Source organism: Prionailurus viverrinus, chromosome A1 (genome assembly GCF_022837055.1).
Source record: "Prionailurus viverrinus isolate Anna chromosome A1, UM_Priviv_1.0, whole genome shotgun sequence".
Taxonomy (NCBI): domain Eukaryota; kingdom Metazoa; phylum Chordata; class Mammalia; order Carnivora; family Felidae; genus Prionailurus; species Prionailurus viverrinus.
The window spans coordinates 117,276,384-117,301,340 of NC_062561.1; the positions used below are offsets into that span (position 1 = coordinate 117,276,384).

Genomic DNA, 24,957 nt, shown 5'->3' on the forward strand with positions numbered 1-24,957 from the left:
ACCCAAAACCTTGTTAACCTGCTATGCTGTCTTCTCTGTGTTCAGCATCCTCCTTTCAGGACCCCTGAATCACCAAGAGGAATTCCACTGATTGTGTAAAATGTACATGTGGAAAGTTAGCTCAGATCTTCTTTAAGCCGTGGTTCTAGATTGCTGGATAAGGATCCTAGCCAGGACGCCTAGTGGAGAAGGATGTAATGACCTCACTCATGGGCAAGAGGTAAACAGGAACATAAGGATGATTGGTCTCCAATAACAGAGGCATTCAGGCCCATATGTGGCCTATTCTTAGGACAGAGATTCCCTGGGAATTAGGGTCCACCCAATGGGCTACCAGTCTGATTTCAAGGTTGTGCAGGACTAAGCTCTAGGTGAAGGTACCTGAGGACAATCGTGGGAATAAAAATGAATTTATACGCCCCCCCCCCCCCCCCCACCGTGCTTTTAGTAATTCTAAGCACAAATTGCTGATTCTCTGGCTGAAGGGATAAGCCTAGTAAGTGCCTTGCGGGGGGTCCCTATGCTAGGCCAGCAGGGTTTGGTGCCCTTCAACACCCTGAAATGTTTGTCAATGCCCCAGGTGGGTCCCTGGCCTCTGAATCATTCCATCCCCAACCTTTTCCCCCTCTCCGCTCATTGCTAGCACTTTGGTCTGGTGCTCATAGGGTCATCATTTATTTTCTGACTGGATGCCTAGCTGCCACTTCTTACCCTGAGCCCAAGACCTGTCCAAGAAACCTAGAAGGCCACCTTAACCTTTTTGCCTTGCTTTTGGTCACTTTTAGCTTGATAGGGCAGGATCATTTGAGGAAGCCAGCTTTGTGCATGGCACCTAGAAGGATGAAATTAGGCCTTGTCTGCAACAGCACCTAGAATGCCTAATATCAGACAGTAAAGGACATCCTGGTCTCATGGTTGAAGCAGTGGTCTCAGTTAAGCAGAAACCTGGCTCAGATAAAGATATCTAGAGGGTCATTAAATTTAACACCTGGCGTTTGGGGGTGTGTGGCTGGCTCAGTCCATAGAGCATGCGACTCGATGTCAGGGTCATGAGTTCAAGTGCCATGCTGGGCATAGAGCTTAAATAAAAAAAAAAGACCTGGGAGTTGACTCAGTTTAAAATTCATTTCTGGGGGTGCCTGGGTGGCTCAGTCTGTCGAGCATCTGACTTCAGCTCAGGTCATGATCTCACAGTTCGTGAGTTTGAGCACCACGACAGGATCATTGCTGTCACCATGGAGCCTGTGCGTCCCTCATTTGCATTCTCTCAAAAATAAAAAACGTTAAAAAAAAAATAGTTTCTGGCTCTTTCCATGGCAGCAGAGCTCTTGCAATCAGAGTCAATGTTCCTAAAACCCGCCAGACTTTCTGCAAGAAGTATGGCAAGCACCAACCCCACAGAGTGTACACAGTACGAGAAAGGCAAAGATTCTCTGTTAAGCCCAGGGAAAGCAGCGTTACGACAGGAAGCAGAGTGGTTATGGTGGGCACACTAAACCGATTTTCTAGCAAAAGCATAAGATTACAAAGACAATTGTGCCGAGGGTTGAATGTATTGAGCCCAATAGCAGATCTAAGAAAATGCTGGCTATTGGGGCGCCTGGGTGGCTCGGTCGGTTGGGGTTCGACTTCGGCTCAGGTCATGATCTCACGGACGGTGAGTTCGAGCCCTGTGTCGGGCTCTGGGCTGACAGCTCGGAGCCTGGAGCCTGTTTCAGATTCTGTGTCTCCCTCTCTCTCTGCCCCTCCCCTGTTCATGCTCTGCCTCTCTCTGTCTCAAAAATAAATAAATGTTAAAAAAGAAAAAATTAAAAAAAAAATCAAAGTGATCTTTTTTTTTTTTTTTAATTTTTTTTTTTTTTTTTCAACGTTTATTTATTTTTGGGACAGAGAGAGACAGAGCATGAACGGGGGAGGGGCAGAGAGAGAGGGAGACACAGAATCGGAAACAGGCTCCAGGCTCTGAGCCATCAGCCCAGAGCCTGACGCGGGGCTCGAACTCATGGACCGCGAGATCGTGACCTGGCTGAAGTCGGACGCTTAACCGACTGCGCCACCCAGGCGCCCCAAAGTGATCTTTAAAAAAAAAGAAAGAAAGAAAATGCTGGCTATTAAGAAATGCGAGCATTTTGAACTGGGAGGAAATAAGAGAAAGGGCCAAATGATCCAGTTCTAAGGTTTATATTTGGTTATATTATGAAGACCATAACATCTTGAGGTTATGTTAAATAATAAAAATCAGTTTCTGCAGAGGAGCCTGGCTGGCTGACTTGGTCAGTAGAACATGTGACTCTTGAACTAAAGGTGTGAGTTCAAGCCCCATGCTGGCTGTAGAGCTTACTTTAGAAAAAGTTTTTGGGGGTGCCTGGGTGGCTCAGTCGGTTAAGGGTGGGTCTTTGGCTCAGGTCATGATCTCCTGATCTGTGGGTCATGATCTCACGGGGTTTGTGCCCCCCATCGGGCTCTGTGCTGACAGCTGGGAGCCTGGAGCCTGCTTTGAGTTCTGTGTTGCTCTCTCTCTGCCCTTCCCCCCTGCTCACACTCTTTCTCGAAATAAACATTAAAAAAAATATTTAAAAAATTAAAATCAGTTTCTGCAAATATCACCAAGACTTGGGGACATGACCGAGGTCCTCTGTTTGTCCACATGGTGAGTGACAAGGACCCCCAACACCACATGGCAACTTTTCCATTCACACAGGACATAGAGTTTCTCTGAGGTCCCTCACCTCACTCACCTCTTTTTTTTTTTTTTTAATTTTTTTTTTAACATTTATTTATTTATTACTGAGAGACAGAGAGAAAGCCAGAGCGTGAGTAGGGGAGGGACAGAGAGTGAGGAAGACACAGAATCCAAAGCAGGCTCCAGCCTCCGAGCCATCAGCACGGAACCCAACGCGGGGCTCGAACTCACAAACCGCAAGATCATGCATGACCTGAGCCAAAGTCGGACGCTTAACCGACTGAACCACCCAGGCGCCCCGCACTCACCTCTTATTAAGGGCTTTGGGCATCAGCATATGTCTTAGAAGGCTTAGCATTACAGTTATGTGAGAAACTTCTCTTCAACCACAGAAGCTGTGCTCTTCATGTTCCCCACCAGAGAATGCTCCCATCTTTTTAAAAAAAATTTTTTTTTCAACGTTTTTTATTTATTTTGGGACAGAGAGAGACAGAGCATGAACGGGGGAGGGGCAGAGAGAGAGGGAGACACAGAATCGGAAACAGGATCCAGGCTCCGAGCCATCAGCCCAGAGCCCGACCCGGGGCTCGAACTCACGGACCGCGAGATCGTGACCTGGCTGAAGTCGGACGCTTAACCGACTGCGCCACCCAGGCGCCCCAAGAGAGTGTTCCCATCTTTATGGAGCCTTTGGTAACCAGAATGTTCAGAACGTCAACTGTTGTGCCCATTTTCCTCTTCAGCAACTCCTTGGCAGCTCTGAGCACTGTTGGTCTGGCCCACTGAGAGTATGCAGCCAAACTGTAGGAACCGGCAGGACGCTGTTCCTTTGGCCCGGAAGATGTGGAGCACGGAACGCAGCAGCTTAAGCGTGCGCTTGAGGTGCTTGCTGTCCAAGACCCCGCGTATCAAATTCTCGCGGTGTGGGGCTTTCGCTGCTGCCGGACTAACCTGGAGGCCGTCCATGCGCTTCACGAAGCCACGAACTGCTGGCGTCCCCTTCTGCTATCTCGAGGGCGGCAAATCATCCCTTATAGTTGCGGGAGGGAGTACCCTACCTGTCAGCATCGATCAGGATGAGGGGAAAGGACTTAAAGGCAGTTCCCAACTTTAGGTGATTTGACCAAGGAGAGCAATGAAGGTTGTGCCGTCTACCTGGCCAAAAAAAAGGGCCACGGCAACACGGAGAACTACAACTTGAGGACCAGGTCCCTGAGATGCACTACACCCACGATACCTGCAGCCTGCCGGGACTTTACGCGTCTTAGCGCCACTTCCGGCCCCGCCCCAAAGGCGGAAGCGGAATCTGGGCCACTCCTCCAGGCGTGTGAAAGGGTTTTGGGCTTACCGGTGCACTCTTGAGCGGTCCGGATTCCTCTGGTGCATGGACCGCACGTGTGAGGAGAGGCCTGTGGAGGATGAGAACGACGAGGAAGACCCCAACTCCACGGAAGCCCCAATCCGCATCCGGGACACTCCGGAAGACATCGTGCTGGAAGCTCCAGCCAGTGGGCTGGCGTTCCATCCGACCCGCAACCTTCTGGCGGCGGGGGACGTGGACGGGGACGTGTACGTGTAAGTGCTGGGCAGGGCTGGGGGCTGCCGGATCTGGAAGCTTCCCAGGGATAGAGGTGGGACGAGGAGAGAAAAGTTGCAGGGAGACAAGTTTTAGAAGACTGAAGTGGTCTTATTCGTTCAACAGCATTTGGTTTTAAACTAGTTACCTGACCCTGAAACAGGCTCAATGCGGTCCCCCCATTTTGCTTCTTGCCTGTTTTAATCTTTCAAAAACACAAAACCCACCACCTCTCTTTCTTGATTAAAACCCTTCAATAGTTTACCTTGTTTTTTGGATTAGGTCCAAACTCCTTAATCTGGCTTTTAAAGTCGTGACCACCTGGCCCTCGCTTACTTCCCCCTTTACTGTGTTTTATTCATCCTCTTATCTTTTAAATGTATCTGTTTATTAATCGTTATTGCAGGCACACACATAAAATGCTGGTTGCAGCTCATTAATGGGTCATGAGTGGAGTTTAAGCAACACTTTTCTGTATTCTGTAGTCCGTTTTGTTCTCCGTTATATCTCCTGCTTCTAGACAAGGGTAGGTGCTCAATACGTGTTTGATTTTGAACGAGAAGTAGGGTGGAAGCAGTGAAAAGCCACTGAAGGTTTTAGTCAGAAGAGTTGTGCTGTCAGATTTACTTAATGAATTTAAACCTCAGCCTCCTCATTAGCTTCAGTCACCTTGGGCAAGTTAACTTCCATATTTTCGTCTTCAAAAATAGGAATAATAATAGAGGCTTACCTCTGAGATATTGCATGTTTGGCTCCAGACCATTGCAATAAAGTGAGTCATAGGAATTTTTGGGTTTCCCAGTGTGTGTAAGTTAAGTTTACACGATAGTGTAGTCTATTAAATGTGCATTAGCATTATGTCTAAAAAACAATATACATACCTTAATTAAAAAATATTTGATTGCTAAAAAATACTAACTATAATCTGAGTCATAATCACGATCACAGATCATTATAACAAATATCATGAAAAACTTTGGAATTTTGCAAGAATTACCAAAATGTGACACAGAGACACACAGTAAGCAAATGCTATTGAAAAATGGCACGGATAGACATACATACCACAGAGTCGCTGCAGACCTTCAGTTTGTAAAAAATGCAGTATCTGTGAGGCACAATGAAAGGAGGTATGTCTGTACCTATGTTGCAGAGTGTCAGGTGTATATACTACAGCACCGGAGTTCAACAAATGTGGGTTCTGTTCTACTGCCTTTCATACTTCATGCCATACGCTTGGGAGTACCTCTGGACTTCCACCTTTACTCACACCCTCATTGTGTCAGGTTTTTCTCCTCTTCTCTGCTCCCACCCACTGCCTTTTGGCAGGTTTCTGACTTCTCCCATGACCATTCCAAAGAGGTTCCTTTTCCCATAGGACTAAATTAATAATCCTGCTTGGCCTATGGTCTCAAGTCTAGTCTAACTCATTTTTCCGGATTCAGCCATTCCACTCCTGCCAGTGGAACCCACCTCATTCCTTGTCTCTACCCTAGAAGAGACCTTGATATGTGCCTCCAGTGAATTGCTTTACATGACCCAACTCATGACAGTGCTTGCAAGGTGAATTGCTTTACATGACCCAAATCATTTCGTAACCTTAGCTTTCCAGGGCTCTCATCTTTAAGGCACTGGGACAGAGCAAACAATAAGCAGATACAGTTCTGCTCATCTGAAACTCACTGGCAAGCACTTAGTCATTGGTCCTTTTTGAAGATCTGCTCTGAGGTAGGCACTGGTAATACACTGTGGACAAGTATTTGCCTCAAAGCTGAGCTTTCAGTCTTGTGTTTCTCTGCTCCACCTCCATTTTGATCCTACCTCCTTTTCATCATGTGGACATGTGGCCACAGTGTCCTGTAATCAGTTGTTACCTGGGGTACAAGACCCCTGTCTTGTTGATTTTTACATTTCCAGCTCCTGGGGCTCTTCTGACTTCAGTAAATATCTCATGCTGTCCACAGTGGTCCAGATCTAGTATTTCCTGAAGCTGGGGCTTTGCTTTGTAATGATGTTGTGGGGTCAGCTTACAAAATCCTGAGCAAATACACTTTGAATTAACGTATATTGAATTAAAGACAGAACATTTGAAGCTCACTGAAAGCAGAAAAATGGGATGGTGAGCTCTTTGGGTTTGGTGGTGTGCAAGTGTGAGTTCCTAGGTACGTTGGAAGGTTGAGTAGTCTTTATGTTCCATGCTGCCAAGATCTGGGGTCATTCAGTCTCCTCCCCCCTCGCCCCCCAGCTTTTCCTACTCCTGCCAAGAGGGAGAAACCAAGGAGCTCTGGTCTTCAGGTCACCACCTCAAATCCTGTCGAGCCGTGGTCTTCTCTGAAGATGGGCAGAGTGAGTATTGGGGAAGGCAGCCAGGGATACGGTGGCAAGGGATCAGTGAGCAGCACCATGACCTGGGCACCTTTTCCCCCAGAACTTGTTACTGTCTCCAAGGACAAAGCCATCCACGTTCTAGATGTGGAGCAGGGCCGACTGGAAAGACGCATATCCAAGGCTCATGGGTAAGGGGAGCTAATTGTGTTGAGGTCAAGGGTAAGGTGGTTAAGTCCCTACTGGAACAAAAATGGCTCAAGAAGCTCTGTACCTCTAGTGCCCCCATCAACAGTCTTCTGCTGGTAGATGAGCATGTCCTGGCCACTGGGGATGACACAGGTGGCATCCGGCTCTGGGACCAGCGGAAGGAGGGCCCCTTAATGGATATGCGGCAGCACGAGGAGTATATTGCCGACATGACTCTGGACCCAGCTAAGAAGCTGCTGCTGACAGCCAGGTACAGCCTCAGAGCTGCTTCCCCTTCCCTGTTAAATGTCTCCCTCGCTGGGAGCTTTGGCCAAGTCTGCCGCTCTGCTCTCTCTACAGTGGGGATGGCTGCCTTGGTGTCTTCAACATCAGGCGACGCCGGTTTGAACTGCTCTCAGAGCCTCAGTCTGGAGACCTGACCTCGGTCACCCTCATGAAAGTACAGATGGGTATGAGGGTTTGGGATTATGCTAGCAATCTGGTCTGAAGGAGTGCCACAGACATGTTTTTCTCCATTTCCCTACAGTATGGAAAGAAGGTGGCCTGTGGCTCCAGTGAAGGTACTATATATCTCTTCAACTGGAACGGCTTTGGAGCCACAAGTGATCGGTTTGCCCTAAGAGCTGAGTCTATTGACTGCATGGTTCCAGTCACAGAGAGCCTGCTGTGCACTGGCTCCACTGATGGAATCATCAGGTGAGAGAAACTGGAGAGTCCTAAGATCACATGAGGGTCAGACCCAACCAGCCAGGACCCAACATTCTTTTCTCTCTGCCCAGGGCTGTCAATATCCTTCCAAACCGAGTGGTGGGCACTGTGGGCCAGCATGCTGGAGAGCCTGTGGAGAAGCTGGCCCTTTCTCACTGTGGCTCCTTCCTGGCCAGCAGTGGCCATGACCAGCGCCTTAAGTTTTGGAACATGGCGGAGCTGCGGACTGTGGTAGTGGATGACTACCGCCAGCGGAAGAAAAAGGGAGGGCCCCTCCGGGCCCTAAGCAGTAAGGCTTGGAGCACAGATGACTTCTTTGCAGGACTGAGGGAGGAAGAAGACTCCACAGCTCAGAAGGAAGGGGAGGAGAGTGAGGATGAAAGTGATTGAGGGGATGAGGTCAATCTCAAGATGGGTCCTCCCTGGGGAAGTCTTGCTCCTGGGCTGGATACCAGAGAGGCTATTTATTTATAATACTCTTGTGCAGCACACAAGATGCATAGCTAGAGATGCAGGACCGAGGGCGCTCGTGACAAAGCACTTGCCTTGTAGCGGCTACTCACTATACCAGTGTAAGAGAAACCCGCAGCTGGGGCAAGACAGCACAGACACAGGTGTACACCAACCAGGGGTTTAATATAAATACAACCAGCATAGAAAAACCCAACATCACACACCAGAATGTAAAGTACTGGGGACAGAAAGCAGATTTCTGAACCTTTGGCTCAGCCAGCCCCCAAATAAAATCAACAAAAATGACAAATCAACAAAATAAGAAGTGAGATTCATATTAAGCTGTGGGAGGAGGAGGAAGGTTTGTGTATGTATCACACAGAACGGCCAAGGAATACCAAAGGGCCAAGGTTAGTCCCTGGGCTGGGAGGGGCATGGCAAGGTCCCTCACCACAACTCAGCGAAACCAGAGCTGTCCCAGGTGTACTGGGGCCCTGCCCCAAAGGGGAGGCTGTGTCAGAGGTAGGGCAGAGCCCATGTTCCTCCCCCTTTGAAATCAGATGGTGGCTGCCCAGGCCTGCTGGGCTGGGGCCTGACACAGGCTCTGTCAACTCGTTTGGGCTGCCTGTGAAGAGGACATGGTCACTGCTTAACCACGGTACCTGCCTCAGCCCCACCAGTCGGTAGAAGACTGGCTCTAGAGGCACTCAGTGCCTCTAGCAACCTTGCAGACACAGCATCCTTAGCCATCTCATGCCCATTCTGCACATCTGGGGCCAGCACAACCCAGATGAGGCCACTGAAGGGCACTGGATGCCCAGGGATCACCACCTGGTACCAGAAGCGGTGCCAGCCAGCAGGGCCCATGCCCAAACACTTGGTGAGGAACACAGGGCTGCCCAGCTTCATCCGCTGGCACAACAGCTGCAGGGCACCCCGAGCCCCTTGGGACTCTAGCTTGTCCCTGGCCAGGGCCAACCGACTGCCCTCTGGCTGTAGGCACTGCAAGGAGGGGCCCACCAGCTGCTGGCGGAGTCGCTGCTTCAGATCTGGCTTGAGCCACTCCACGGCCACCTGCTCTCCACAGAGGCGTGACTGCCCTGCAGAAAAAAGGCAGAGACAAGGGCAGGTCGAACCCCTGGATCCTGAGCCCCCAAGCCCTATCAACACAAGCCTGTTTAATTTCTAGCCTCCCCATTTCCTGGTAGTGTAACCTTGAGCAACTTCTCCAGGCTTCATTGTGTTTCTTTGTAAAGGGGGTGTAGTAACTGCTATCTCCTAAATTTCCTTGTTGGAATGCTGGTTGATGCGGGCTTTGTCTACCTTATAACCATCATAATAGCTAACCTTTACTGCGAATACCTGCCAAGAATCAGGGAATGTGCTAAGTGCCACCTAATTCTCAAAACAGCCCGAGGAAGGAAGTTCTACAGTAGATAAAAGGTAGACTCGGTAGGACTACCTTGGGCGGACTACCTTGGGCGAATCAACCTCAAAACTGTCTCTTTTCATATCTAAAGAGGAAGATCAGTCTGTGTGTGTCACTGGGATGCTGATTAAGTTACAAGATAATGCCTGGAAAGCTTTAAAGTTACCATAGATGGTAGCTGGTAGGTAGCACAAACGGAAATTTAAAAATCTCAGGTTAAATAGCATGAGGTCGAAAACTCAGGGATTCTTAACGCTACTATCTTGCTCTTTACCCTATATGCTAACGTGTAAAAGTGCACGGCATAATGTGTTTGGCCCCAACCAGCGGCCCCCCCACCGCCTAGCTCCCATACCTTCCACTAGGGCTTTTTTGGCCATGGCGGCGGCGCGGTGCGAGTTGAACTTCAGCAGCGCAATTTGCGCGGGCGCGGGCCCAGGGCTGGGCATCAGCAGCGCCTCCTGCAGGCCGGGACCCAGGGGCTGCAGCGCGAGCAGCAACGCGCGGCGACTCAGCCCCGGGGGCAGCCCGTCCACACTCAGCTCGCACTTCTCAGTACTGCGGCACACGAGCAGCGGGCAGGAGGGCCGCAGCGGGTGGTTGTGCAGCGTGGCGATGGCGGCCTGGGCGCCGCGCCGCGAACTGTAGCGGGCGTAGGCGAAGCCACGGTTTAGGCCGCTGAAGGTCATCATCAGGCGGAACTCGTAGAGCCGGCCCACGCGCTGGAACAGTGGGATCAGCTGGTGCTCGTACACGTCTTGGGGCAGCCGCCCGATAAACACCTCTGAGCCGGCCGGCGGCGGGCTGCCCACCCAGCCTGGGGGAAGTGGGTGGGAAAGGGGCACCGTCAACCTACCGCATGGTTCCAGGTTCGAACCCAGGAACCCAGCGCGAGAGAGCCCATGTGCAAACATCTGTGAAACGGGCGCAACACTCGCACCCCGACTCTTAGGCATAACTAGGCGCCCGAACTAACAACGGGGCTAGCACAGAGTAGGTGCACCTTAAGACCGGCACCCTCCCTCGAGGGGGCGGACGGGCGGGGTGGGTGGAGAGCTACGGACAAGTTGTCTCAGCTTCTTGGGTGGAAGGGGTGCAACGGGTTAGAGGTTTCTGACTGCACAGCCCCGGGATAGAACACCGCCCCCCCCCCCCCCCCCCCGCCCCCCAGAGGGTGCCAGCCGGGACCGTCAAGGATTTTGTAGGGTGGGACTACCGTACCTGGGGGTGGCCCGCCATACTTCCTCTGCCCGTTCACCTGCACCAGGCGGATGCCCGTCTCCCTGACCCATGCCTCCAAAGCTGCCTTGTTTTCCGGATTCACCCTCTCACACCACAGCTGAAGGGGAAAGGGCTGGTTGGAATGGCGGATCACCGCGCCGCCGCCACCTCGCCTGTGGAGCTGCAGCTCAAGGAGTCCCCACTCCCAGCGCTGGTGGCGCTTGTCGACCCCATCTCGCTAACCACCTTACCTCACATTCCCGCTTGGACTGCATGGCTATCCCGCCAGCTACTCTGTACTCGCTTTATAACCTCCTCCCCCCGTCTGCCTCTGGAAGCTTCCCTACCCCTCCACCCCCCAAGCTCTCATTGGCTCTGAACACGACCCCGCCTCCCAAGGGGGTGGGGGTATCCACTGCACGTGCGCTGCGGAAACCTCCTACCCGCAGGTGAAAGCTAGGAACCTTAGCGGGTGGATGTGCTCGCAGTCTCACCTCCTAGGGCATGGATGTGCGCTGGCTGGCGGCACCCTTCACCCTGCGGAAGAGCTCGTGGCGCCTAATGTAAGTTCTTCTCCCCATTTTACACCGCTTAAGTGGTTGAAATGGGAGGCCCAGGCTCCCACAGGGAAAGACAGGGCTAAGCAATAGTGACACAGGCAGGCTCCAGTGGTTGAGTCATTTTATTGGACCTTTGACGGTTGGCTGTGGAGAGCATTCCCTCCATTTGGTTAGCATCCTACAGGGGAGACCTTAGGATGGGTCCCTGTAGTGCAGACTGGACTAAACCCCCAGGACCTATGAAAAATGGTGTAATACCTGACCATTTTGGCCTGTGATTACCAATAAAATAATGATAATAAAAAGTCTGTGTTCTGACCATTGTTCAGGTCTTCCTGCTGGAACAGAAATGTGCAAAGCTGCTGATGTACATAGGCAGAGTTCTGTCTTAGCTTCAAATAGTGCCAGTCCCACTTTCTCCTGATAGTGTGCTCAACTCAGCAGATGCAAAGGGCCGGGCTTGTTCTCCTTTTGATTTCTTCCACAAGGTCTTCTCTTCGGACATCCACCTGGCCAGGATGAGGTAAAAAGGTGGTATGAGCATCTTTGACTCCACTACTCCTGAGGGCCCACTCCTTCCTCTGGCCATCAGGCTTGGGTCAGCTGGATAAGGAAGGCAGGCAAACACCTCAGACAGACAGTGCTCCTTGGGGGGAGCCAGAGACATGGTATAGATGGAGATGGGATTCCTCCCCTACTATGACAACAGTTAACAGGTTAAGTCCATTCTGAGTAAGTACTAATGGGAATGCCAGGGTTTTGCTCAGGTCTTGAATGGGCATTGGTCTGCCAAAATGGCATACATTCCCTGTCCCTCAGCCTTCCTGCCCACCTACCTACCTCTTCCCTACTGGCCACGGAACGAAGCTTGATGACCCCATCCTTGAGCTCCTGCTCACCAATGATGGCCACCAGTGGGATGCCTGCCTCCTCACAGTACTGCAGCTGGTTCAGCAACTTTGGGTTCTTCTTGTAGAGCAGCTCTGCCTGCAGGGGACCAGGGCAGATGATGAGAGCCGGCTTCTATTGTCCTCAGGGACAACCTCCTTGGGGCCCAAGTGCTTAGCTCTACTCCCAAGAAGTCACTATGGATGAGCTTTTACTTAGTCTGTGCCCAGCACTCCCAAGTTTGTTGCCTCCCTGGGGCTTGCCTGCTCTACCTTGATCCCAGCATCCCAGAGCTCCGAAACGAGTTTTAGTCTTTCCTCCAGCAGCCTCTTCTGTGCGGATGCCACAAGCACCTGTGTTTCTGTGGTCCGTACTTTTTCCTCCAAAGCCTGGGGAAGGGGCAGATAAAAGTCACAGAGCTGGGCTACTCTTTACAGTACTTTCAAGAAGCAAACAGAACAGGCTGTTTATTGTTAGGATTCTGAGAGACCAGGCCCAACTCTGGGAGCTTCATTAACACAGGGGCCCAGTCTTCTCTAGCAATTGGGCATAAGGTAGTGTTTAGAAGATATAGAAAGGAACTGACTGGCTTGTACATATGACTTGCCAGAATAGATAATGTAGGGCAAGAGTAAAGGTAGTTTACATACAGTAACTTCAAACTTGTCTCCTCTTAGTACCTTAAGCGTTCACAAGAACATTCACACAGAAGTAACACTGTGAGCTCACCTAGTTCTAATTCTCACTTACTATGTGCCCAGTCAAGAGACTGTCCTCTTGTACTTCGGCCATAGGGCCCAACCCAGGGTGTGGGTGGTTGGGGGGAAAGGGAGAATGCTGCTGCTGTGCCTTGTCTTTTTCTTTTTCTTTTTTTTTTTTTAATGTTTATTTTTGAGACAGAGAGACCGAGTGTGAGCAGGGGAGGGTCAGAGAGGGGAAGGGAGACACAGAATCTGAAGTAGGGTCCAGGCTCTGAGCTGTCAGCACAGAGCCCGATGTGGGGCTCGAACTCATGAACTGCAAGATCATGACCTGAGCTGAAGTTGGATACTTAACCAACTGAGCCACCCAGGCACCCTGTGCCTTGTCTTTTTCTAGAAAACTATTTTCATAGTTCTTACAACATCAGATGACTACTGGAACAGTGATCTCAACTGGGAAACATGGGTGGTTTCCATTCCAGAGAAAAGGATGGGAGCAGTGGGAAGGTTACTGCCAGAGCATTTCCCAGGGGAATGCAACCAGCCAGTTAAGAGCAGCAGCAAAGGAGTGCTTGAGGCCCTGAGGGTCTTCCCTTGATTCTAGCGGCCAGAGAGTCAAGATAGCCACCTGGGGAATCCCAAGGTCTCAGACACATGCTTACCACTTGGAGACAGTATCAGAGTGGTTAGGAGTTAAGTCTTTGGAGTTATACTGCCTGGATTCAAACTGTGACTCTGCTGCTTAAAAGTTTCACAACCTTGGGCAAATTATGATCTATAATGCTTTAGTTTCCTTGCCTAGAAAATGTAAATAATAAAAATAGCTACTCTCAGAGGGCTGTGTAAGAATTTTACTAGATAATGCACAAAAAGCACCAAGCACAGTACCTAGCAGAGTAGTAAAATATTAACTGTTCTGTATTCTGAAGAAGATGTGGATCTTTGGATATACCAGACATGACTCCTGACAGCCCTGAGGGAAGTAGGGACCCAGAGCAAAGAATTCTGTGAAGAAAGAATGATCAGAGATCCATAAAACTGGCCTCTAGTGGGGTGGGAATGTGTGAAGGACAGCAACCACCTTTTCTCTAGCTCTTTGCAAAGATGCTCCTTGCCCAAAACAGTACTACTTGCCCCCTTCAAGATCAAAGAAGATAGCTCATGTGCCACCAACTGCCCAGACTGCTTCCACCCTCCCCCAGGACTTACCTCTAGCCTCTGCTCCACAATGGAGAAGATCCGCTCCACTCCAATGCTGAGCCCCACACATGGCACCTTGCGTCCTTTAGGGTCAAACATGCCTACCAGCCCATCATAGCGTCCTCCAGCAGCCACACTGCCCACACCCAGGGGCTCTTCCCCTGGCCGGACTGGGGTCTGTAGCAGCACCGCCTCATAGATCACCCCAGTATAGTAGTCTAGCCCTCGAGCAAGGCTCAGGTCGAAGGAGATCTGTGGGGACAAGATCATGGTCAATACCAGATGAGAATCAACCCATGAAACCCCAGAGCTCAGCTAAGGTGTCCACCCCCAACCTGACTCACCTTGTCAGCAATGCCAAATAGGGTCAAATATTCAAACAACAGTTTTAGGTCTTCCAGGCCCTCCAAGGCCTGTTTGTTTTGGGACAGTTTAGGATCCTGGAGCAGCTGTTCCACCAGGGATACCCCACCTGGGGAGATATAGTTGTAAGCCAACTGACTGACAAGAGGAAAAAGGTAGAAGATTTACCTTTTTGCCTGACCTACACACGTATGTGTGCATATACACACAGACACAGACACACACACACACGCACACACACAGAAGATTTTAAGCCAGATAGATGGCTTTTGGAGAGGCAGGGTTTGTGCCTCACCATGCTGCTGGACGTAGTCCCCAATGTGGTCAGCTACCTCGGGTGTGAGGCCCTTCTCTCCCACCATCTCATTCTTTACTTCCTCCCAGGATACCTAGGCAGACAGAAACCAGTAAGGGACCCTTAAGTAGCTTATCCACTGCAGAGCAAGTGTGGGCCATTCTGAGGGGGCATTTCTGGAGCAGAAGTTGCCTTTCAACCTAGATTCTGGGGCTAATCTTCTGAGGAGCATAGAGGCAGACCCCCCTGTCTCCTGATCTTGTTTTACATTTCTCAGAGCAGGGTGGGATCTGAGAAAAGAGGAGTGAAGTGTTTGGGTCATTACCTTGTCCAGCTTGTCCACTGAGGAGCAGATGGTACGGAACTTGCTATCAGGAACACCACAGATGGCAAACATCCCATCTAGGATGCGCCGATCATTCACCTGCAGGGACCCAAGGCATAGTGAGGAGACAATCTCCTTATGTGACATAAGCCTCGATAGTCTCGGTCACTTGGGCTACTGGTCTCTCTGCACAAGAATCTTCTCCTGTGAGAGGCTAAGCCCAATTCTGCCTTCCCAGACCCATTCAATTCTTACCTTGACCAAGAAGTCACCTATCTGAAGTGAACTCAGGATCTCACACATGATCTTCAGGCACTCTGCATCAGGGATCATGGGATCAAATTGTCCAGCAATGTCAAAGTCCTGCAGGGAGAAAGTAGCTACAGGTCCCCAGGGGTTTAACCTTCTTTTAAAAAAATTTTTTTAATGTTTGTTTATTTTTGAGAGAGAGAGAGAGAGAGCATGAGCAGGGGAGGGGCTGAGAGAGAGGGAGACACAAAATCTGAAGCAGGCTCCAGGCTCTAAGCTATCAGCATAGAACCCAATGCAGCATTCAAACTCATGAACTGTGAGATCAGACCTGAGCTGAAGTCAGATGCTCAACTGACTGAGCCACTCAGGTGTCCCAGGGATTTAACCTTCTTAAGTGATGGTTTGGAGGGGGGACTCCTCGGGGCTCTGCTCTCTCTTTATGAAGGCCTGTTTGCACTCATGCACAGACCACTTTCTTCATTATCTGTGTGATCAGCAGCCCAGAGGAAACTCCCAGCATTCTTGAGTCTCTTACTGGTTTGGATTCCTTTTCGTCTACATTCCTTAATTATCTCACTCACTCACTTTGACTTATTTCCTCCTAACACTGTGGAGGCAAATATATGGCCTTAATCCTTAGTCATTTTCTCTATTTATTCTGAAGCTTTGCCACCACCCTGGATGATCTGGATGATACGTCAAATCGTTTCCTCATCCTTTGCTGTGATTTGATCACTTTGGTTTAATATAAAGAGTACTGGACCAAAAGTTCTACTCCCGACTTTGGCTTTCTTATCCCTATGATCTCTTCATCCTGCTGAGTCTCAAGTTTACTCCTATGTAGAATGGGGAGAATAATTCCTACTCTCTAAATGAAAATATTAAAGAAATCTAAAGGTTAGCATTAGCTGGAACTTCCAGTTTGTTCAGTACACCATGAGTAGTCAGTAGATTCTACTAAGTTGAGGACTTAGTAGAGGGAGGACCAAGTTACCCATCATGCCCCGCATACTCACACACTGGTAGAATTCCCGGTATCGGCCACGGGTCATGGCTGGGTTATCTCGCCGATATACTTTTGCTATGTGGTAGCGTTTAATGTTGGTCAGTTTATTCATTGCTAAATATCGAGCAAAAGGAACCTGATAACAGTTAAGGAGAAAGCCCCCTCCTCTCACAGTGTGGCAGTTGATTATCACCACCAACAGAAGCGGGGGTCTAATCTCTGTGTGAGTAAAACCACCCTCTGTAAGACAAAGTGCATTTCTGAAAGTCAAAAAGAATCAACTTTGTTATGACAAGGGGCAGCAGAAGTCTCAAAAAAGATTAAGGTTCCTTTCTCTTTGGTTAGCGTCTCCCTTGGGCTATGCTGAACATGGGAAGGTGCTGGGCAGATTGGCCAGAGAGTAGAAAGTCTCTGTGTAGGATTTCTGAGCAGGTGATTCTCTGACATAGCTTGGAGATAAAGGAAACATTCTGTTGGTCAACTGAGGAGAACTTTGTCCACTGGACATGGCAGGGGAGAGATATTCTAGAGCCAAGGGATTAATCACTGAGTTGGAACTGGTTCCTGACATAACGTGGAGGTCTCACTCAGGGTTCACAAGACTTTTAAGGCTATGTTCTGTTTAGCCAAAGTCCCATTCCTGGTTTAAACAAGTAACTTCCCTGATCGCCACAAGCATCATATTTAATCCCATCTATGTCTAGCTATCCCCATACCTGAGGTTAGAAATTAGCCTCAGCCCAATGAGAACCAATTGATCCAAAGTACCAAGAGCCCAGGTTTAGAAAGATACAGTGAGGTCATAGCGAAGGGACAACAGCTCTCCACCTTGGTCCTTCAGGTCATAGATAAGCTTAGAGTCTTCTCCATACTTTCCAGTCAGTGTTTCCTGGAGAAAATATAAAGAAATGTGGTCATGATGATAAATCTAACAAATTTATTTTTAATTTTAATTTTTTTAGACAGTGTAGCAGGGGAAAGCAGCAGAGAGAGAGAGAGCATGAGTGCAATGGGGCTAAGAGAGGGACAGAGAATTCCAAGCAGGCTCTGTGTTGTTAGTGCAGAGCCCAACAAGGGGCTTGAACTCACGAACCACAAAATCATGACCTGAGCTGAGATAAAGAATTGGATGCTCAACCAGCTGAGCCACCCAGGTGCCGAGATAGAGAAAGGGAGAGAGAGAGAATCTTTAGCAGGCTCCATGCTCAGCACAGAGCCCGATGTGGGGCTTGAACTCATGAATCTCAGGATCATGAACTGAACCGAAATCAAGAGTTGGACGCTCAACCTACTGAGCCACCCAGGTGCCACAAATACAATAATTTAAAAAGAAATATTAAAACAAAAACCCACCATCCTAACATGACCAATTTCAACTTGTCTGTGCTTCTGCTCTCTATCCCAATGCCTATGTATTTGATGTTAATTATAATCAAAAGGAAATATCAATTTCGTTTTCTGCTTATCACATTTCCATTTTGTGACAGAGCTGAAGGTTTTTTTTTTAAATGTTGATTTATTTTTGAGAGAGAGAGAGAGGGAAAGAGAAAGAGCATGAATGGCGGAGGGGCAGAGAGAGTGAGGGACAGAGGATCCCAAGCATGCTCAGCAATGACAGCAGTGATCCCGATGTGGGGCTCAAACCCATGAACTGTGAAATCATGACCTGAGCCAAAGACAGACACTCAACCGACTGAGCCACACAGGCACCGCTGAAGTATTATTTTTAAAAGCTGCATAATACTTCAGTGAGAAGCAGCTCTATATTTCCTTCCTTTCTAGTGTTCTACTGTTAATTGTTTAGGTCATTCCAATTTTAAAAAAGTTCCCTAACATTTCAATAAATATAGTTCAGTATATAGTGTTTTCTTTTGAATATATAGTTTTTTGAGGCTTAACTTCTAAGAGCAGGTTATTAGATCAACACACTTAAATGTTTTTATGATGCCTGAGGTTTGAGCAATGTCAAAAGACAAAACTGAAGTAGTTCTTGCCATGTGATGCTTTCAGTAAGGTGATAACATATTTCACCTACCAGAATGGCAAAGTTTTAAAAGCCTGAAAATTCCCAGTGTATAGAAACAGAAACACTCATATAGTGATTGGTGTTATGGGCTGAACTGTGTCCCCTTCAAAGTTCACATATTGAAATCCTATCCCCCAGTAACCTCAGAATGTGTCTCTACTTGGAGATAGGGTCTTTGAAGAGATAGTTAAGCTAAAATGATGTCATTAGGGTAGGCCCTAATCCAATATAACTAATGTCTTTATAAAAAATAGGAAAATTGGACACAGAAGATGATGTGACAACACTGGGACAAAGACACCATCTACAAGTCAAGGAGGGAGGTCTAAAACAGGCCCTTCCGTCCTCACCCTGAGAAAGAACCAACCCTGCTGATACCTTATCTTGGACTTCTAGACTCCTGACATTAAATTTGTTAAGTAACCCAGTCTATGGCACTTTACTGTGGGAGCCCTAGGAAATGAATACAATTGGTAAACATAAATGAGTACAACTTTTTGACACGGTAATTCCATTTCTACGAATTTGCCCTGCAGATGAATGCCCACCAGTACCAGATATTGGTCTAAGCACTGAATACACATCAGTGAACTAGTCAAAGGTAATCTGTGCCCTCATGGATCTTCCACACTAATGAGAAGAGATGGACAGTACACTAATGCAAAGTAACCAACGAACAGATACTTTCAGTTAGTGATAGCTGTTCTAATGGAAATAAAACCGGTCCTGTGATAGACAAGGGCTACTTTAGACAAGATAGTTGGAGAGGACCATTTGAAAAATGGCATTTGAGTTTATATCTGAAATTAAAATCTTTCATCTCTAATCTGAAATTAAAATCCAAGAGTTAGGGGAAAGGGAGTTCAGGAAGAGAGAAGAAAAAGTACAAGGGCCCTGAGATAGAAACATATTTAGAATGTTGCAGGAATAGAAAGAAGACCAGAGTAGCATAGTAGCCAAGGGGAAGAACAGCAAGGGAAGAGATGGAAAAGGTAGGCAAATGGCCAGATCATGTAGGGCCTCGTAAGGAGGAACAGACTTTGGATTTTGTGATAAATATAATGGGAGTCACTGGGTTTTAAACAGGAAGCAATCTGTTTTTTGTTTTTTGTTTTTAAGTTTATTTTTGAGAGAGAGAGAGAGAGAAAGAGAGAGAGAGAGAATGCACGTGAGGAGAGGGGCAGAGAGAGAGGGAAAGAATCCCAAATAGGCTCCTCACTGTCAGCATGGAGTCTGACTCAGGGCTCGAACTCACAAACCGCAAGATCATGAAATGAGCCAAAACCACGTGTCAGTTGCTTAACCGACTAAGCCACCCAGGCACCCTGCAATGTTTTTTTTTAATAGTAAAGAACTAGAAACATTCTCAGGGTACATTAACAGGAAACTAGTTGCATATTTATACTTTATATGTATGGTCTGTGTGTATTTCAAAACATCCCAAGTAGACGTACCAGGGAATTCACTGTAAATAGGATCATAACAAATTCCACTAAAGAGAAGGGCTCTCTTTTGTAAGCCACCAGCCATTTACCAAGGTAAATAAAAGCAGGGCCTCTCCTTCAAGACCAAGCCTGTCTCCTTTCTCACTGGAGAAAATATTGGTCTTTGTCCACAACAGGAGAGACACCCTTTGGGCCCTCACTGTCTCTTTATCTTCTTAGTTGTTTGTATATCCACTCTTCCACCACACAATTTCTCCTCACCCATCCCTCACCTTCAGTTCAAACACAGGTGTATCAATTACTTCTGCACCATGACGCTTGAAGCAGCTGATGATTACATCGAACACCTTCTCCCGAATGGCCATCTGCCGGGGACTGTAGTCTCTTGTACCCTTGGGAATTGAAATCAGCCACAGAATCAGGGATGGGATTTAAAAACAGAGAACATTAAGGCTTAGAAATATAAAAGCATGACCTCAATGATAACGAAGGCAAACAATGTCCCAAACTTAGATTTTCCTACAGGCTACTGAGTTCTAAAGCAAGCACAAACAATTCCCTATTAATTATCACACCCATTTGCTATCACCCCTCTAAATTCCATCCCCTTTTTAGCTTGGTTCTACTTTCTAGAACGCTATTTTCTGAGAAGTTTTCCTAAAGCCTTTTTATGTGATACCAGAACATTTCCCTAATAGAAAATACCTACCTGATGACATGTATATAACCAAATGAAACTGGCTTAGCTAGTTAAATTCCAAATTTTATAAGTAATGTTTTCCCCCAACATAACTTAAAAAAAAAAATCTAATAAGTATTATTTCTTCTCTAATTTGTTTCTAATAGCCCTTGATATAGGTGGGGCAAAATTATGGTTGAATTACAGGATATTGAGAAGTTAAATCATTACAGCAGTTCTGTGGTGGTCAGGACTAGAATGCCATTCTTTCAGGTCAGAGCTTCTATTCTGGGCATCTATACTCTATTCTCAAGTCTTTGGTCTTAGGACCTCTTTAAACTCTTACCATTTCTTAAGGACCCCAAAGTGAATTATACCTATCAACGTTTATTATATTAGAAATTAAAACTATGAGGGGCGCCTGGGGGGTTCAGTCGGTTAAGCGTCTGATTTCGGCTCAGGTCATGATCTCACAGTTCATGAGTTTGAGCCCCGCGTCCAGCTCTGTGCTGACAGCTTGAAGCTGGAGACTACTTCATATTGTCTGTCTTCTTTCTCTCTGCCCTCTGCTGCTCATGCTCCGTCTCTCGCAAAAAATAAATAAACGTTAACAAAAAATTGAAAAAAAAAGAAATTTTAGGAAAATATAAGTACTTTCCAAAACAAAACAAAACAAAACAAAACAAAACAAGACAAAACAAAAATTGGTGAAAAGTGTGATGCTCATTCACATTTTTGCAAGTCTTTAATGTCTGGCTTAACAGAAGACAGCTGTATTCTCATACACACTTTATGCATTTAATTTTGTTGTGATATGTTGTTCTGGTTGCGTAAAGAAAACCTAGCCTTACAAAGATGTGTGACTGTAAAAGAAAGAATATTTTAATAAACTTTTCAGCTAACTGTAGATATTTTTCTTAAACTATACCAAAATCCAACAAATGGTGATTTCTTAAAGACTGGTTGCAATGTGGATTCTGAAACTTCATTGATAACTTTTCATACTATTACATTAAAATCCATTATTTATATATGGTACCCAGAATTTATAGTGACAGAAAGTAGAACAGTGGTTACCTGGGGCTAGAGGAATGGTAGAGTGGAGAGTTACTGCTTACTGGGTACAGAATGTCAGTATGGGATGATGAAAAGATTCTGGGGAAGAATGGTGGTGATAGTTGCACAATAATGTGAACCTACCTAATGCCACTGAACTGTACACTTAAAAATGGTTAAAATGGCAAATTTTGTGTTATATATATTTTACCATAATTTAAAAAATACCTATTGCTCCATGTTGTACTTAAAAAAATTTTTTTTAACATTTATTAATTTTTGAGAGACACAGAGACAAAGCATGGGGGGGGGGGGCAGAGTGAGAGGGAGAAACAAAATCCAAAAGAGGCTCCAGGCTCTGAGCTGTCAGCACAGAGCCCGATGTGGGCCTTAAATTCACAAACTGCGAGATCTTGACCTGAGCCGAAGTTGGATGCTTAACCGACTAAGCCACCCAGGTGCCCCAGCTCCATGTTGTACTTTAAATGGAGCTTTTACCCATGCATGATTTTATAACATCATACATTGGTCATGAGGAAAATACTGGTTCACTGATAAATTATACAGATCTTCCAAATATTTACACACTGCATTATACAATATCAGAAAACACATTTGTTAATAGCAACACAGATCTCGAGAGGAAAGTCTTTACTGTATTGGGAAGCTGTCTAGTTCATGGTGGAAGATACAAGTTTCCTAAAACCCTTTCACTTGAGTGCTTGAATTTTATCACCAGCAGAAATATGGTCAGATATCTTCCTTGAGGTGACAAAGCTCACTTCATTCATTTTCGTGAAAATGTCTGCCAAATACCCAAATCTTAAAAATAAAAGTTTGTCTTTCGGTTTTTCTCTCAAATAAAAAAGGTGTTATGTGAAAAAAGTACCTAGTCCAGCTTAAAACTCATACAAGGGTGTGTTTTTCCTACCTTAGAATGCAGAAGTGCTCTATGTATACTTCCCATTTCATGACGCAGAATACAAAAAAAGAGTGTACTCAAGGGTTGATATTCAATAAAATGAGTAATTTCTCAGTTAAGTTCAGTTCAGGTCAGGTCATGATCTTGTGGTTCGTGAGTTCAAACCCCACAATGGGCTCCATGCTGACAGCTCAGAGCCTGGAGCCTGCTTCAGATTCTGTGTCTCCCTTTCTCTCTGCACCTCCCCTGCCCTTGTTCTGTCTCTCTCTGTCTCAAAAATAAACATTAAAAAAATTTTTTTTAAATAATTTCGACCACAAAAACCTCTTGAAAGAGTCCTGTCCCCATAATACTGAATTTTCTATTAATATAAATCACACTTCAGTGTGTTTCAACAAAGTGGATATTAACTCTCCAATGTAGTCTCACTTTCTTTTAAAAGAGTATAGACATTTTCAAACACATATTATAGAGAATAGTATAATAGACCACCATGTATCTATTACCCAGCTTCAATAACCATCAGCATCTGTTAATTTTATCTAAGCCCCAACATTTTTTTTTTTCTGGAGTATTTTAAAGTAAATCCAGACATCATACCAGTTTGTCCATAAATACTTCAGTATGATTCTGTAATGTACATGGTTAAGAAAAAAAAAAAGCCAAAACACTACGTTTATTAAACCAAGGAAACAAACTGCAACCCTTTAATATTATCTAATACTCCAGCTATGTTTAATTTTCTACAATTGCCTCAAGAATATTTTTTTATGATTGGCTTGTTCTAATGAGATTCTAAATGAAGCCCATGCATTGTGTTTGTCTCTTGTCTGCTTAATCTACAAAAGTTTCCTTTCCTTTTTTAAAGAAGTGTCATTTCTTTGTTGAGGAAATTGAATCACTTGTCCTAAAGAACTTTTCATATTCTAGATTTTATTAACAGTATATTCAACGTGTCACTTAACATATTCCTCCATCTCCCTTATTTCTGGTAAACTGGTAGTTAGGTCAGAAGACCTGATTAGATTCAGGTTCAATTTTTCTTGGCAAGAATACTTTATAGGTGGTGCTGTGTACTTCTTATTGCATCACATCAGGAGCAACATAATATCTGGCTGTCCTACTTTTAGCGATGTTAAGACTGATTGTTAGATTTAAGTGAGGCCAGCCTGAATGATCACAAATTCCCCATTAATCTTCACCAAATAGTTTGAATAACTATTGATTATCACTGCTCTGTGATTTTACATTGTCTCTTTAACCGCTGAAATGAGTTGTGTGTGGAAAGGAATAGCTCAGTGAATTTAGGAGCCTAAAGAATTAACCTTAAAAGGTGACATGTCAACACAAGGAAGACCCCTCTCCTCTGGAATCCAATTTCACATATGTTTATTAAATATCTATTCAGTTCCAGACACCTAGTCTCAGCCTCTCAGAGTAAATAAACCATGGTAAATAGTTGTGCTTACAGAACTTACAAAGAGTGTGGCCTCTGAACTGAAATCCTTCAGGCTGGGCTAGTAATCCGCAACCTCATTCCATTCCACTGTACTTTCCCCGCTGTATTTGGTTCTACTCATACGGGTCTTTTTCTAGTTCCTGGAAACTACTAGGGTTCTTTTCTCCTTCAGGATTTCCATACTCCTCTAGCTACCTCCCATTTATGTGTTATGTCAGTATATCACTTCTTCAGGGATGCTTTTTCAGACTCTAGTTCTCTCTTATTTTTCTCAGAGAATTCTTGTTATTTCTTTATGCCATTTATCACAATTTAAAATTACATATTCAAGAGTGGGATTATTTGTCCCAAGTCTGTTTCCTTCAGTAGAATGTAAGCTCCATGAGAACAGGCTGTATTGTTCACCATGGTATACTCTCACTACTTCCTACAATGCTTGGCACATAGTAGGCACTCAACAAATATTTGCTGAATGAAAGGAGTAGCAGTAGCTGGCATACTCCCCTAGGCAACCAGCTGGCCTAGTTTCTGCCATCCCTTTGCTATCCCAGAATGACTAAGGCTCCAATTCAGCCCACCACCCAGAGGAACTGTTCAGGGAAACAAGCACATCCACCATTGGGAGGGGAATTAAGGGCCCTCCCAGAGACTCTGAAAAGAAATTATATTTACCTTGGGGGTCTTGAGCACAAACTTCTGTTTCCCTTCATCAGGGCCCAGCTGTGCCTTCAGTTTTAGTAGTTTTGCCACTTCCTCCTCAATCTGTGGGGGTAAAGCAGGGGCTGGTCTATCACTCTGACACTCCCTTCCCTCTTCAGCCATTCATTCAGTATCCCTCCCTCATCAGTATCTAGCTCTCCAGGCCCAGCTTTCCTTCCCTCGTCCTACCCCGGCCACCTCCCCAACCAGGCCCTGCTCCTCTCCACCAGTCCGGTCTCTTTTCCCACATCTTTTTCCTCTATGCAGACCACCCAGCTCTATGTCCTCCATGGCCCTAATTTGGCTTCTCCCCGCCACCTGGGTCGCACCTGCTCAGCGCTGGCCTTCTGCTGCTTGAGGCCCCGCACGCGCTCTCCCTGAAGTCGCACTAGCTCTTCCAGTGCTGCACGTTCTGCCATACTTACGCCAACTAGCGCTGACTGCTGTTTAGATCGTCTGGGCTTTCCGCAGCCTCA

At 46.5% G+C, this 24,957-nt stretch overlaps 3 protein-coding genes and 1 pseudogene across 5 annotated transcripts; 2 read left to right on the forward strand and 2 right to left on the reverse strand.

Moving 5' to 3' along the window:
• Positions 1-197: 197 nt before the first annotated feature.
• LOC125164290 (60S ribosomal protein L36a-like) lies at positions 198-2,176 on the forward strand (annotated as a pseudogene).
• A 1,791-nt stretch (positions 2,177-3,967) lies between these two features.
• On the forward strand, positions 3,968-11,470 carry WDR55 (WD repeat domain 55). The gene is made up of 7 exons (XM_047877964.1): positions 3,968-4,258; positions 6,505-6,605; positions 6,688-6,775; positions 6,865-7,044; positions 7,134-7,233; positions 7,321-7,490; positions 7,574-11,470. The coding sequence occupies exons 1-7, from the start codon at positions 4,068-4,070 to the stop codon at positions 7,890-7,892; spliced, it is 1,149 nt and encodes a 382-aa protein (XP_047733920.1). The 5' UTR covers positions 3,968-4,067; the 3' UTR covers positions 7,893-11,470.
• DND1 (DND microRNA-mediated repression inhibitor 1) lies at positions 8,598-10,927 on the reverse strand. The gene is made up of 4 exons (XM_047877974.1): positions 10,857-10,927; positions 10,606-10,723; positions 9,740-10,201; positions 8,598-9,055 (listed from the first exon to the last, which is right to left on the reverse strand). The coding sequence occupies exons 1-4, from the start codon at positions 10,878-10,880 to the stop codon at positions 8,598-8,600; spliced, it is 1,062 nt and encodes a 353-aa protein (XP_047733930.1). The 5' UTR covers positions 10,881-10,927.
• HARS1 (histidyl-tRNA synthetase 1) lies at positions 11,270-24,957 on the reverse strand. Of its 3 annotated transcripts, none has more exons than XM_047877864.1 (13): positions 24,811-24,957; positions 24,455-24,544; positions 19,939-20,058; positions 16,989-17,084; positions 16,206-16,331; positions 15,193-15,300; positions 14,938-15,036; positions 14,613-14,706; positions 14,299-14,426; positions 13,964-14,206; positions 12,326-12,442; positions 12,065-12,152; positions 11,270-11,674 (listed from the first exon to the last, which is right to left on the reverse strand). In XM_047877864.1, the coding sequence occupies exons 1-13, from the start codon at positions 24,898-24,900 to the stop codon at positions 11,598-11,600; spliced, it is 1,476 nt and encodes a 491-aa protein (XP_047733820.1). In that variant the 5' UTR covers positions 24,901-24,957; the 3' UTR covers positions 11,270-11,597. The 3 variants fall into 3 exon arrangements, with proteins under 3 accessions (XP_047733820.1, XP_047733809.1, XP_047733828.1); XM_047877853.1 differs by having other exon boundaries at positions 12,006-12,152; XM_047877872.1 differs by having other exon boundaries at positions 12,006-12,152; positions 24,907-24,948.

Excerpts from the sequence above, each read along its gene's own strand:
- WDR55 (XM_047877964.1), top strand. The coding sequence starts at position 4,068 with ATGGACCGCACGTGTGAGGAGAGGCCTGTGGAGGATGAGAACGACGAG. Across the intron at positions 4,259-6,504 it reads GTGGACGGGGACGTGTACGT|CTTTTCCTACTCCTGCCAAG; the intron begins GTAAGTGCTGGG and ends CTCGCCCCCCAG. Across the intron at positions 7,491-7,573 it reads TCCACTGATGGAATCATCAG|GGCTGTCAATATCCTTCCAA; the intron begins GTGAGAGAAACT and ends CTCTCTGCCCAG.
- DND1 (XM_047877974.1), bottom strand. The coding sequence starts at position 10,880 with ATGCAGTCCAAGCGGGAATGTGAG. Across the intron at positions 10,202-10,605 it reads GTATGGCGGGCCACCCCCAG|GCTGGGTGGGCAGCCCGCCG; the intron begins GTACGGTAGTCC and ends CACTTCCCCCAG. Across the intron at positions 9,056-9,739 it reads CAAAAAAGCCCTAGTGGAAG|GGCAGTCACGCCTCTGTGGA; the intron begins GTATGGGAGCTA and ends TTTTTTCTGCAG.
- HARS1 (XM_047877853.1), bottom strand. The coding sequence starts at position 24,900 with ATGGCAGAACGTGCAGCACTGGAAGAGCTAGTGCGACTTCAGGGAGAG. Across the intron at positions 15,037-15,192 it reads TAGGTGACTTCTTGGTCAAG|GTGAATGATCGGCGCATCCT; the intron begins GTAAGAATTGAA and ends GGGTCCCTGCAG. Across the intron at positions 14,707-14,937 it reads CAGTGGACAAGCTGGACAAG|GTATCCTGGGAGGAAGTAAA; the intron begins GTAATGACCCAA and ends CTGTCTGCCTAG.